Raw genomic sequence first — 13,000 nt, 5'->3', positions numbered from 1 at the left:
TTACATTGTTAACTAAAATATTTAACGTTTAATGATTTATTTTCCATGTATGTTCTCATTAATCGAGAATGCATAACTAAACTTACCTTCCGTCGGCATATATCAGCCTTCTTGTGATATATTTTCTTAAATATTACAGTTTTTTTGATATTTTCTTGAGCGTTGCAATAAGTCAGCTTCTACCCATGAACATGACGTCAAGTGTTGCTATGACGTTGACGTTTTTCAACAATTAACTTCCTCTTCCTCTGATAGACTGGTAAACGATTGTTAACAACTAAACGTGCATTTCCACGTTCTGGGATTGAACAAAAGACATGTTTACTTTTCACTAGCGGACCTTGACTCTCTTTTTAACAATAGTGTGTTCTCATAGACCCTTGTGTGCGTTTCATCTCCCAACTCCTCGCGGCATCTGGATGAAACGTCATAGAAGATATCTTTAGAAAACTTAGTGAAACATTGCGTGATCCAAGGTCGGTGTTCTTTCAGAGGTATGACCCTTTTGTGTGTTATAACAATGTAGTGTACATAGAGATTTTTTTAAAGCATTGAAGATTTTACAATATTACATGTTTGTTCGAAAGAAAGACGACCAGTCTAACCCCTTTGGCTGGAACTACCAGGGCCTGGTAAAATACCTCTAGCCACGTAAAATTTGAGCCAAGCGGGAAATTTCAATTTCAGAATAAAGAAATCGGTCCTTGACAACTTGTTTGAGCAAATGAGGAATTCGGGTCAACGGTGTCGACTGTTGTAATAGGTAAATACTGAACAAGCTCAACATTGTGTATTCCCTTAAAAGCTTGCAGTCATGTGCTATGTGTAGGAGTATGTCTTTGGGCTATTCAGTGTAAGCATTCTGTGGAAAACAGTCGGGAAACAAAACTTAATAAACTTCATTTCAAATACAAATATTTGGAATTTGCACTAGACAAATCGACAAGCCTGCAAAACCTTGTCTGTGGAAATTTAGTCGCCCTGCCACCAAATTTCGATTCTTCATGATGTGTTTATTCAATTTCAGACTATGCTGGGGCCAAATAACAAATAATAATAATCCTACTCCTAATCTTACTCCCAGCACTGTGGTAGATACGAGGATCATTCCAACGGAGTGAATAATATCAGCATAATCAGCAGTATCGTCCAGTTCTTGTAACATTTAATGCGTTTCTGCTTCATATTAATGCAACATAACTACTGACTGAATACCACATCCATTTACAATTGATTTTGAAATATGAACGAAGACGATGGAGGTGGGTTAACTATTTTTATTAAATACAGATTTTTAAAACTAAGGAGATATTATAGCATTTTATATCAGTACATACATTAATTTAGGGGAATATTCATGCATAGAACTGTATGTACCTAAAGTCTAAAAAAACTCAACTGAAATTGAGTATATACTCTGTAACTCATTTCAATGCACTTCAGTTTTAAATTCGCAAATCACAATTACTCTATACATTTTAATAACATAATACCTCGTATAAGATAATGCTAATACACTTCATGTAATATATAAAATTTATTTACAATTTTTTTTTAGAAAAAAATGTCCTTATACACTAAACTTCAAAATACATACTACATGATTAAAGTGTATAGAATTATTTTAAACACCAAAATTATTAATCAAGATTAACCATAACATTCATCAGGATAAAACATTTGGTGGTTTTTAATGATAACTTTTCTATTACAACTAGTTTAAAACTGAAATATATGGCTTTAACATGCAGGCAAGTTTGAACCATATATAAACAGTGTATTTTATCATGCTTGTATCATATTGGGAAGCCTTTTCTGTTTTTCATTCATTTATAAATTCTCATATCAGACCAGTAACCAGTAGGCACGGCTCTTATCGTGCAATAAGGGCATGCAGATAAATAACAGTGATATTCACTTATATGCACGCTACTTATTGCAAGCTACTTATTGAACGCCATCCTTAACAATATAGTACAAAGCAGTTAATACAGGCACTACACACTAGTTGAAATTTTACAACTCTTGTTTCATTTCAGTAACTCGAGTATTGTGTGCAAAAACTAATACTTATTTCTAGACGAAAAAAATACAAGGAAGTTGAGCGGCTCAAAAACTGATATGTTCTAATAGCACTTTTGCACACACATGTATTTAAACAAAACTATACAGATACTGTACATTTATATGAACATGTATATAAACTAGTTTACTAAATAACACTAGGCAGTTAAAATATCACCCGAAACTAGGCAAAACTCCTTTCACCAAATACTGTCATAGCTACAAATGTTAGACATGATATATTACTGTAATAAATAATTCTGTATTTACATGTAAACTGCATAGAAATAAGTCTAATAGTATCATTTAAAATTTGTTCTTCATAAAAAAGTTTCGAAAATGAACTGTGAAAGTACCAGGGACCTTATAACAAATTGTCATGTCATGGGCATCATTATTCTAATTTTTAGTTCAAGAAAACTATGAAGTCATGTTTCCCTGAATATGCCGTACATACTGGAAGACCTATTTCTTGGAATTGCTGTTCATGTCATACTCATTCACCAGATGTTTGATAATGATAAATCGGTAAATCTGTGGTAAGCATAGCATAATCACTCTGGTGTACAAAAAAGTGTTTATGTATGAACACAGACCAATGCGTTGAATGAAGTCATGAATATTTATCATACTCGTATGAACTAAACTTTCCTTATAAATCATGTATAATTTCATAACAATCACAAATATTTTAATCAATAAGAAATAGCTTTTTATCTTATCCTGAAAGTAGTTAATGTCTGGAAAAAAGAATAGCTTTATACTTTAAACAGAGATTTCTTGAGCATTACAATTTTTTTTTCTTTATGTGCACTAATCAACAACAATATAAAAATTTCAAACTAAAACATACTGTGCATATTATACTTATTAAATAAGTCTTGGATACATCAACAATGCTCTTATGGATTAAAAATAATAATTATATCATAACACTGCCAGTATACCAACAATAATTGGTCAATTACAAAAAGACAAGAGCTCTGCAAATGAATGCTGACATTTGTCTGCTATTTTCAGTCAAAAGGGGGCAAAACTCCACAAAAATTTAAGCGGGAGTTGTGAGCCCTTGCCAAAAGCCAGGATATCTCTGGCAACGTGTGTACTATAAAAAAGGTTCATATGTTTAAAGTGAATATTTGTTGAGTAATTGCCAAGGTTAAAATTTGCATGATGATGCTGACTATTACACCAAGGCTTTCAAAATATGTCAACTTTCTGGCTTTGAAAATCCCACGAGGTAATAAACTAGTTTTAACTATCAAAGATTACATTCAATAGTTTACAGACAGAAATATCCTCATCTAATATACATCAACATGTACTACTGAGATACATGTTCGCAAACTTTCTCTTTCTAGCTCTTATACACCTGTTTTATTAAACAGCATGTTAATAAATAGTCGGTTAATAAAGCTCTCTGAGCTTATGTTTATTGTATTCTGCCATGCAAACTTCAGATAAATCTAATCTTATCTTTGACATCTCATCTTAAACAAATAAAAAACATCCCATATAACTGCTCTGATGTAAAGATTTGTTACATATTCTATAATCATTCTGAAAAATTAATACCATATTTGTATGAAAAAACTTTTGGTATAAAAACATGTGTAAATTATGACAAAGGTGTCATGTTCTATATCCTACTGCGGTGTCATGTTTTACTGATAAAACATTGTAATAGGCTAAGCTCATTTAATATCATATCTTGTGGAGATTTGTTATGTTCTGTTCTGTTTAAATGCATGTTTTGTTTTACCTGAGATACTTTTTACTGAGGTTCTTTTCTGTTTACAGGTATTATGTTCAGTTCAGTGTCAACACTCTTTATTGTGTTCTGAGGAACATGTGTTCTGTTCTATTTAAAAATCATGTTCTCTTCAGAGGTATTATGTTTTTTTTAGCTCAATGTATAATGTTTTAGCTCAATGTATAATGTTTTAGCTCAATGTATAATGTTTTAGCTCAATGTAGAATGTTTAAGTCTATTTAGAGGTAACAAAATGTTCATTTCTGTATCATGTTGTTTTTTCAGAAAAAGCATGTTCTACTCAAAGGTTAAATGTTCTGTTTAGAGGTATAAAGTTTCACTCTGATTATTCACATGTTTTATTCCATACCTGTTATATTTCTGTCTAAATATTGTAGATTTAAACATAAACATGGATTTATAATATGGACTCATGAAAAAAAACTCTGTATCACACACTGTGTTTTCTGATTCCATATTACATAGCCTACAGCACCTGCGCATATCTACTTCAACATAAGTACGTGAAGGATATAGGACGTTTCTTTTGTCCAATTTAAATGCTTTGGTATAGAAAACTCCTTTTTTTCAAATATACTTAAAAGGTAAGAAACAAAATAAATATTATATAAATCTGTTGATATATGGGATTGCATCACTTCTCATTGCTTGATTTAAAGATCCCCCTCGACCTTCGGTCTTGTGCAGTATGTAAGTAGAAGTGATACAGCCACATAGATCACTATCATTATATTTTCTACGTATCATACATTACATATAGATATTACATAATGTTCTGTTCTGTTCAAATGTTCTCTAATATGTTAAGAGGTATCATGCATTATTCTATTCAGAGGGCATAACATTTTTTCACAAGAACATCATATTCTGTAGTCTGTTCTATTCTGGTGTTATCAGGTTTTGTTCTGTTCCAGCCATTTGTTACAAATGGTAACCACGGCAGTTTGCCCCATACTCTTTGCTGCACGAAGAATTCTCTTCACGTCGTCTGTCCGTCCTTCCTTTACGGCCATGAGATAAGCTGAACGCAGCTTACCACACAGGATGTAGGCATTGATCTAGCATAAAAATTAACATAATAAGTTAAGTAGGGTAAGTTATAATGAACAATATTAAATTATGTATTGTAAAGACTGATACATCAGTTTTTAAAGAAAATAATTATTAAAGGTCAAATTACCAAAATAGGCAGAGACAGAGTGAGCAGGCAGGATTTAATTTTAGTTTTCACTTCAATCAAAATAATAAAAAAAATGTTGTCACCTTATTTTCTTCTTTCCGCAACATCTTTATGATATTTTCTGCCTCTTTAGCCTAAAAAGATGAAAAAAAATATAGATTTAAATACATGTATCAATAAAATTCAAAACACAGTGAAATTTGCAAACATCATCTTCTCTGTTGGTACATGTTATACATCAGAGGAAAAAAAGAGATGTATTGTTTGATAAAAGAGTCAGACGGATGATCAGAAACAGTGTTATTTTCCCCAAAACTATCCAATTATCATGATGCAAACAAATATGGTATAAATAGCTGTTAAACCAATAGGGATATTTATTAGTCACATGATAACCAAGGACAAACTTGGATTCAATGTTTTCTTTCGTTAAACAAAGTAGGTGATAATCAAGGCTGGTCATAATCCAACTGAACACATTACACACCTCGCTAGGCAGATCAGCCACCACAAGCAGACAAGCCCCTAAGATCTCATCTATGACGTCATCGGTGCAATATTCCGTCTTCATTATGCACCCTAGCAACCCACGCATGCTGTCATAGTTACCAGCCTTTGCCATCTCTCTGGCAATGTGGGTAAATATTCCGACAGCTCCAAGTTTGTATTCCTGAAGAGTAAGAGTGTTATAATCACTCCATACGAGCAAATCATTGCATTGATGAGAAATGTGTGGGTTTGTTGTTTTGCATACATTTGTTTGTTTTGGCCATTTGTAGCATACTAAGCATTAATGGTAATGAACTACATGTAGTTAAATGTAATGGCAATATGTGTACTACTACATGTAATGTTGTGGTCATGTTTACAACATGTAGTTGTCATTATGTAAGATGTGCTGTGATCATATGTAATACACATAGTTTATATTATGTAAGATGTGCTGTGATCATATGTACTGCACATAGTTTATATTATGTAAGGTGTACTGTGAACATATGTACTACACATAGTTTTTATTATGTAAGGTGTACTGTGATCATATGTACTACACACAGTTTATATTATGTAAGGTGTACTGTGAACATATGTACTACACATAGTTTATATTATGTAAGGTGTACTGTGATCATATTTACTACTCATAGTTTTTATCATGTAAGGTGTACTGTGATCATATTAACTACATGTAGCTGTTATTATGTAAGGTGGGTTGAGGTCATTCATGTGTTCTACAAGCAGTGGCCATGCGTTAATGTTTGTTGAGGTATTGTGTTCTGCGTGTAGTCGTCATTAAGTAAGATGTGTTTAGGTCATGGGCACTACATGTATTGGCCATTATGTATAATTGGATTGAGGTCCATGGGGTAACATTAGTGATATAAGTGATACATCAAAAAGAATATATAATTTAAAGTATGGCAATTAGCAATAATAATAATAATTTATAATGAATCTTAACAAAGTTCCAGCAAAAAAACATGATATACTAGTAAAACAAAACTTTCCAATTACCTTTATTATTCGATGTGCCAGTGGGAATGAAGTCTCCATAGATTCGCCACACAACAGAATCTACATAGTAATAAAACAGACACCATAAAAATCATACTATCTTCTAGTCAGTGTTAGAATATAACCACCAAATTAGTTTAGCCCCATTGTTAAGACAGCCAGTGGGAGTTATGACTGTTATGCACTCTGGAATATCTTGGTGAAAATCAGGCATACATACAACTAGACCATCTTCGGCTTTTCATTTTTCTTTTTATAAAAGTTTGTTTCTTTTACTTAAAAAAGATCTTTTTACAATAATCATTTCACCTTATATAATACACATTCTGTCACAGTTCATCAACAGTTTTTAAAAGGGTTTTTGTTAACAAATATGTGTAAATAAGATTGATTTTCAAGAAATGATCATAGAAAGCAATATTTTCAAGAGTGGCGCAGCAACAACCGAAAATATGATTTTCTGTAATCACAAGTGAAATAAATTTGATCTTACACTAAAATTTTACAATGCTAAGCAAAACGAAAAATGTTAATTAAGATGGTGTTAATCAGAAGATCAAGGATGTATAAAAACATTGTGACATCATTTTGGTGATGTAATTTTGAACAGGCACAGTGAACGCTACATGTACCGGTAGGTAAATTTTGTTTTACAAAATGGAAACCAAATACTATAAAAGCAGTGAAAATTTCACTGCAGTGAAAAATAACAGCAGAGAAAATAACATGCTATTTCACTGAAAGTCATAAAAGAAATTAATTTAATAACCCACGCATCAAGCTCATTAATTATGATAATTTGTTAGTTATAAAATAAAGATGCTTGTATACATCATACAAAAGCCCCGTACCATAATGGCAAGGTCATTTCTCATTTGTGGACTGCCAAACAGGGTGGGAATTTTTGAAGCACCTATAGATGATGCAATACCAGACAAAGTGTCTCCTCTTGCACTGGTAAAACACTCTTGGAAGTATTTGGTTATTTCTATCTGCAGGGCGATGGTCTTGATGTATCTGAAAATTGTGACAAAATTGTGTTTTCTTGTACATAAGGATTTTTACAAAGGGCTGTATTCATTAAGCATCTCAGTGACATTTTTCAACTAAGTGAAAAATTGCCCTTTTCTAACCTCAATATAAAGAAAACTGACATTGTTTGAACTCACAAAATATTAAAAAATAGCAAGAAAATATAGATTCCAGTTTAAATTGAAGCCATTAAGGCAGTAACTTAAGTCACAGGTGTAGCTAGACTTATAAGATGGGCAGGGCTGGTCTGCCCAGGGGTCTGGAGTGCGTGGTGTGTTCCTCCTTATAAATGTTGAGTCTTCGATGATTGTTGGAGGGTTTCCAGCATATCTTAGATTAAACACAGCAGATTTTCTGTGAAATTATGTTTAGATGCAGGCCCACAGTGCCTACATGGAGCTACTCCAGTAAAAGTACCCGGTATGTAGTATTTTCCTATACTTACTTAGACACATCCTCATGGCCCTTAACAAGTCTCACAGAGGCACTTTCAGCCTTTTTATCCTTGCCGGTCCCCTGCTTGGTAGACAGTGGGTGCTGTACATTACCCCAGTGTGCTGGGTCCATGTAGGCCTGCAGTAAATATACAAATAAAATGGTAGAAACAAACAGCCTAAAGTTTGGTTAATACATCCCTCTTTGCTCAGCTGCAAAAGGTAAATATCTCTAAAATATTTTTAACAGAGTGCTTAGACCTCCTATATTTTTTTGCTCTGTAGCTGTAAACGGGAGCGTCACAAGTTGATGCCAACACTAGCAAGTCTTCCTCCATCAACCAAGAGGAATAACTCAACCAGTAATTTACTCATGGTGACAAGACTTTGACACACATATGAGCATTGTCATTTTGAACATGGGTACCATCTCTCATGTTAATATCTTTAACAATTACCAAGTTATTGCAAAGTTATTTTCTGCACAATACCAATGCCGGATGACCACAGCAACATTGCTTCTGCTGCAACCCCTTCACTTGTTTTCACATAAAAATCTAAAACAAGTTTCCTGTAAATTCAATGTTTTTCTAAATGCTGCTGACAACAACATGGGTTTGAGAATATTTTTTCTCCAATTAACAGAAAAGCCAAAGTCCCCCACCTGCATGTGTTGCTGTGCGGTGAAAAGGTAGTTTATTCGGTGGGCTAGGTCCAGATAACTCTGGGCTCCCTCCTGATAGAAGAATGTGAAACATGTCATCCCCGCTCGTAGGAAATCCTGAAAATACATTATTGGTAATTTTTACTAAAATAATTAATAACCAAAATGTTGAATTTAACTTGCACCAACCCAGCAATAGTTATGGCATGACTGTTATACCAGTTTCAACATTGTAAAATGGTAGTCGTCAGTAACACTCGAATGTCATTAAATACCAAACAAGTGTCAAGTTTATTGTACACAGCTGTTATATTATTGATTTGTTTCATTTCATGAACTGAGAGTAATTGTGACATTATATTAATATAACTTTTGAACTTTTAAATATACATGTTTTAATTATATACAGTAAAATCCAACCTAAATCGTCAAAAATGAAAATAAGAATGCTCTTGTGACAGAAGATGTTATCCAATTTGAATAACGACAATGTACCATAACAATACACATCTATTTAACTAATAAGAGCATCACAACCAAATGACCATGCTCATCTGATTTTATAAGTCAATCAAGGGCCATAACTACACGTTTATACAGCAAAAGTTATTGGTGTTGCTACACATATGCCTACTGTCATTGGTATAACGTGTATATTTAAATATTTTACACAAAAACAACAATAATAATAATAAAAAGGCAGCTATGTTGGTCTGTTGTTTTCAATCAAAAGGGGGAATAACTTGACAATAGTTAAGGTTAAGGTTATGGGCCATGCTATATTATGACGTGCATATTTTAACTACCAACATATGTACCAAGTTTCATTAAAGCACCTTGAATGGTTTTAAGTAAAGACCAAGGTTTAAATATTGCAGGCAACTGGGGTCGCCGCCAACAACGGCACCAATGATATGACAATACCTTGACTTTCTTTCCAAATTAGATGAGCTTAATGACTTCGACAATACCATGACTGTTTACTTACCTTCATAAATATCTGAAACCCATACAGTACATGATGGAGCTTGTTGCGCACAAAGTATCGACACGAGGCTGTCATGTACGGGTTCCATTTCTCGAGGGATGGATCAACCAGCAGCATCTGATCGGTGAGACGTCCTAGCTCCCCTGACTCCAGTGATGGCTTCAGTAAACCCTGGATAAACACCTCCACACTGCATTTCTGAAATTCCAAAGGATATTTTAATCAAAGACATACATGTATATTTCTGGCATTTGTGGAATTAACTGAAACATTCTTACTGCAAATTGCAAATTTTTCGATTACCGGTAAGATATTTTTATGTATTTCTGGTCTGCTGAACTACAAACCTATATAGGATCTTAACAAACCTGTTTTCATAGGTTTGGTCCCAAGTTCTCGAAAAATCTTTATTTTTCACCTATTTTGAAATAGGATCTGAGCACACTACTTTTGTTTTGGTTGAAATTGTGTAAAATTGTCCTTAAAGAGCTTTGAGATTTTTAAAGAAAATTAAATTTAACTACTTTTCATTTTGTGAAACCAAATTAAAGTGCCGGGGAAAGTTATTTGACTAAATAAAATAAGATAATAATGTATATTACGCTTCAATATGATTTTTCGAGAAATTCGGGCCTTAAATTGAATCACTCGGTTATTTTAATGCTTTATTTCATTTATTTGTGAATAGTTATCATATTGATAACATTGTTGCTTATATTTGGTCATGAAAATAGGATTTTAGACTACATATGTATCGTCAAACTCAAAAAACTCATACATGGTCAAGAATGTACTGGACAGCTTTCATGTAGTAGCCATGGCGACGATGAAAGTCTACAAGTCCGAGAAAGTTTCCGTACGTCTTCAGATAGAACACACACTCCTGGAACTGCTTGGAATCCATACTGGCCTCCTCAAAAAACATCTGCAGAGACAAGATATGGTAATTTATAGGTATGATGTGAAAAACATCAACAATAAAAATAAATATGACTAGACTTTAATTATTTGTATAATTCCTATAAATTTGCTGCAAACTTTTAACAATATTTTTTTATCAATTAATTTTAGATAGCTTTAGAAAGCTATCAGATTATATAAAAAATTGTAGAATACTTGGATAAATTGTTTTCTTTAGGCTAGTTTGTAAATGTTATGACTGGTTAGTAATAATTATCGGATAGATATTGACCAATCAATAAACATTTTGGCTCACTTTTACCAATTTGAAACCCAAAATGTTACCAGTTTCATACAGTTGCCTGCTGGTAAAAAAAAGTCAAAAAGAGCGAGCTTCGGACTGAGGTAAGGATACTTATCCACATCGTAACATCATTATTGAACAGTATGCTCTTTTTTAAATATTCTTAAAAAATAATGTTATATGCATTTCAGCAGAGGTAGTTTTAGCAATTCATTTTTGTTTGATAGTTATATAATGTACAAAGTAGGGAGAAATGTGTCATACACTGGTAGGTGAACTGATGAGGCTCTTTATAGATCCCGGGTTTGCCAGCAGTACTTGGATCTGAAATGTATATGAACACTCGCATTGCAGAACTTAATAATGTTAGCAAGAAAACATCATGCAGTTAAACTGAATCAAGATAACTTAAGAATGTGTGCAAAATACTAAAATGTGTTATCATAGATGATCCAAATAGTCTTCAAAAGAACCCATTTTAAATCTGTCAATCTTGCAGACTGGCAGCCTTCTTGAAAATTAGGCACTAAATTTAATATTCCCAGGTCCTGGGTTTGAACGTTTTTTTGTTTTTCCAGTTCTGATATAAAAAAAATTGTTAAATATTCTACACTTATAACACTTTACACCACTTTAAATGAGAGATTATTTAACATCACATTTTATATATCTCATTCATATGGCATCTGGTTAACAGATTAATAATTGCCAAGGAACGGTATGTTCTTATCGATTTTAGAAAACTTGTGTAATCATTTTGATATTAAATGACAACGAGCATAATATCCTCTTAACGCATACCTCCATAGAGCCAGTTCCAGGCATACTCTCCAAACAGTCAATGATGTCGGTCAGCACCTTGGTCAGAGGGACACATGCATTCTTATCCTTAATAGGCTGAAAATAGAAACACAAAATTAGTATATTCTAACCTTCATAGAATCTTGGTACCCGGCATACTCTCCAGTCAATGACATTGACGTGTTCAAGGGACACTCACATTCTTTATTTAGGTATAAAGAGTCAAGTCAAAACAATTCAATATTATTTTTTTTGTCGGGTACACTCCAAAAATTTTATAATTAAACCCCCATAGAGCCGAAACCTGGCATATTCTGTCAGTTGACTTAGAACCAAGTTGAACTACCATAAAGTATAAAAAGCTGACACAGGTACCTTCAGACACTTGCTGAACTTTTCCCTCGCAGCTGTGAAATCTCCACTCTGCAGAGACATCATTCCCCATGCGACCCACACACCAGAGGGGTCAAGGCCACACTTCATGGAAACCTCCATCGCTAACGGTAACCGCTCATCTGCAATCAGCTTGTCTCTTAGTCTCCTAAAAATTAGAAAAAACCCATATTGTTATCATAATAATGTAAAATGTTAAGTATGTAAAGTTGTAATAAGTTTTGCCTTTTACATGACCGCTGCGGGTTGTTGACTATTGACAACAATTAACCATTTTTAAACGGAGCAATAAAGATGTCATGCTCTCAATGAAAGTACAGACAATGAAGAACAATAAAGGGTGAATATCTTTTTATCTAAGTTTATATATTTGCGGATGAAATATTCATTGGCCTGAGGAGTGGTAGTAGCATTGGGCAGAATACGAAAGCATCACATTACACATTATTTTGTCATCGCTACATAGAGTTGAACATCTTGACCAAAAAATCAATTTAGATCAACTTCATGATTGGAAAAATTTGCTTGGCCATTAAGATGACCTACTGGTAACCCAGTAGAGTGATGTTAAACTCTACAAGTTTACTATAGAGTGATTATATACTCTCTTATACAGCTAAACACAATCCCTTACCTAACTGAATCAACCTTGGTGAGTTCCTCAAGGGAAGGCAGGTCTCGGAAGTTGTCTACCACAAGGAGCCCGAGCAGGTCAACCATGCCTGTGTAGAGGTCACAGCGACCCATGCCGCCATTGTCCCCGTGTGATGTGAACTTAATTTTCGCGTGAAACAGCAAGTACTTCATCATACTGCAAGTTATGCCATTATGAATTAGATTTACCGGTACAGCAAATTAGGTCAACATTTATACCTCATAAATATTTATACATCTGTTTATATTCTTTAGTTTTAATATTTGATATTTTTAACGGTTTTTCAGTTAAGGCAT

The 13,000-nt window shown here is 33.5% G+C and overlaps 1 protein-coding gene across 2 annotated transcripts in view; it reads right to left on the bottom strand.

The window, feature by feature from the left end:
* Window positions 1–1,263: 1,263 nt before the first annotated feature.
* The window catches only part of LOC128208121 (zinc finger FYVE domain-containing protein 26-like), a 38,817-nt gene continuing 27,080 nt past the window's right edge, over window positions 1,264–13,000 (bottom strand). For both annotated transcript variants that reach the window (XM_052911478.1, XM_052911479.1), the window contains 13 exons: window positions 12,684–12,860; window positions 12,032–12,197; window positions 11,657–11,752; window positions 11,120–11,179; window positions 10,430–10,576; window positions 9,652–9,849; window positions 8,664–8,780; window positions 8,011–8,138; window positions 7,385–7,550; window positions 6,534–6,593; window positions 5,506–5,688; window positions 5,102–5,152; window positions 1,264–4,896 (listed from right to left, as the gene is read on the bottom strand). In XM_052911478.1, coding sequence (XP_052767438.1) covers window positions 4,732–4,896; window positions 5,102–5,152; window positions 5,506–5,688; window positions 6,534–6,593; window positions 7,385–7,550; window positions 8,011–8,138; window positions 8,664–8,780; window positions 9,652–9,849; window positions 10,430–10,576; window positions 11,120–11,179; window positions 11,657–11,752; window positions 12,032–12,197; window positions 12,684–12,860 — 1,714 coding nt within the window. In that variant the 3' untranslated portion in view covers window positions 1,264–4,731. The remainder of the gene's footprint in view (window positions 4,897–5,101; window positions 5,153–5,505; window positions 5,689–6,533; window positions 6,594–7,384; window positions 7,551–8,010; window positions 8,139–8,663; window positions 8,781–9,651; window positions 9,850–10,429; window positions 10,577–11,119; window positions 11,180–11,656; window positions 11,753–12,031; window positions 12,198–12,683; window positions 12,861–13,000) is intronic.

The sequence above is a fragment of the Mya arenaria genome, chromosome 11, assembly GCF_026914265.1.
Source record: "Mya arenaria isolate MELC-2E11 chromosome 11, ASM2691426v1".
NCBI lineage: Eukaryota > Metazoa > Mollusca > Bivalvia > Myida > Myidae > Mya > Mya arenaria.
Note: the sequence above shows the minus strand (reverse complement) of the source record. Positions and strands in the feature narration are given on the sequence as shown.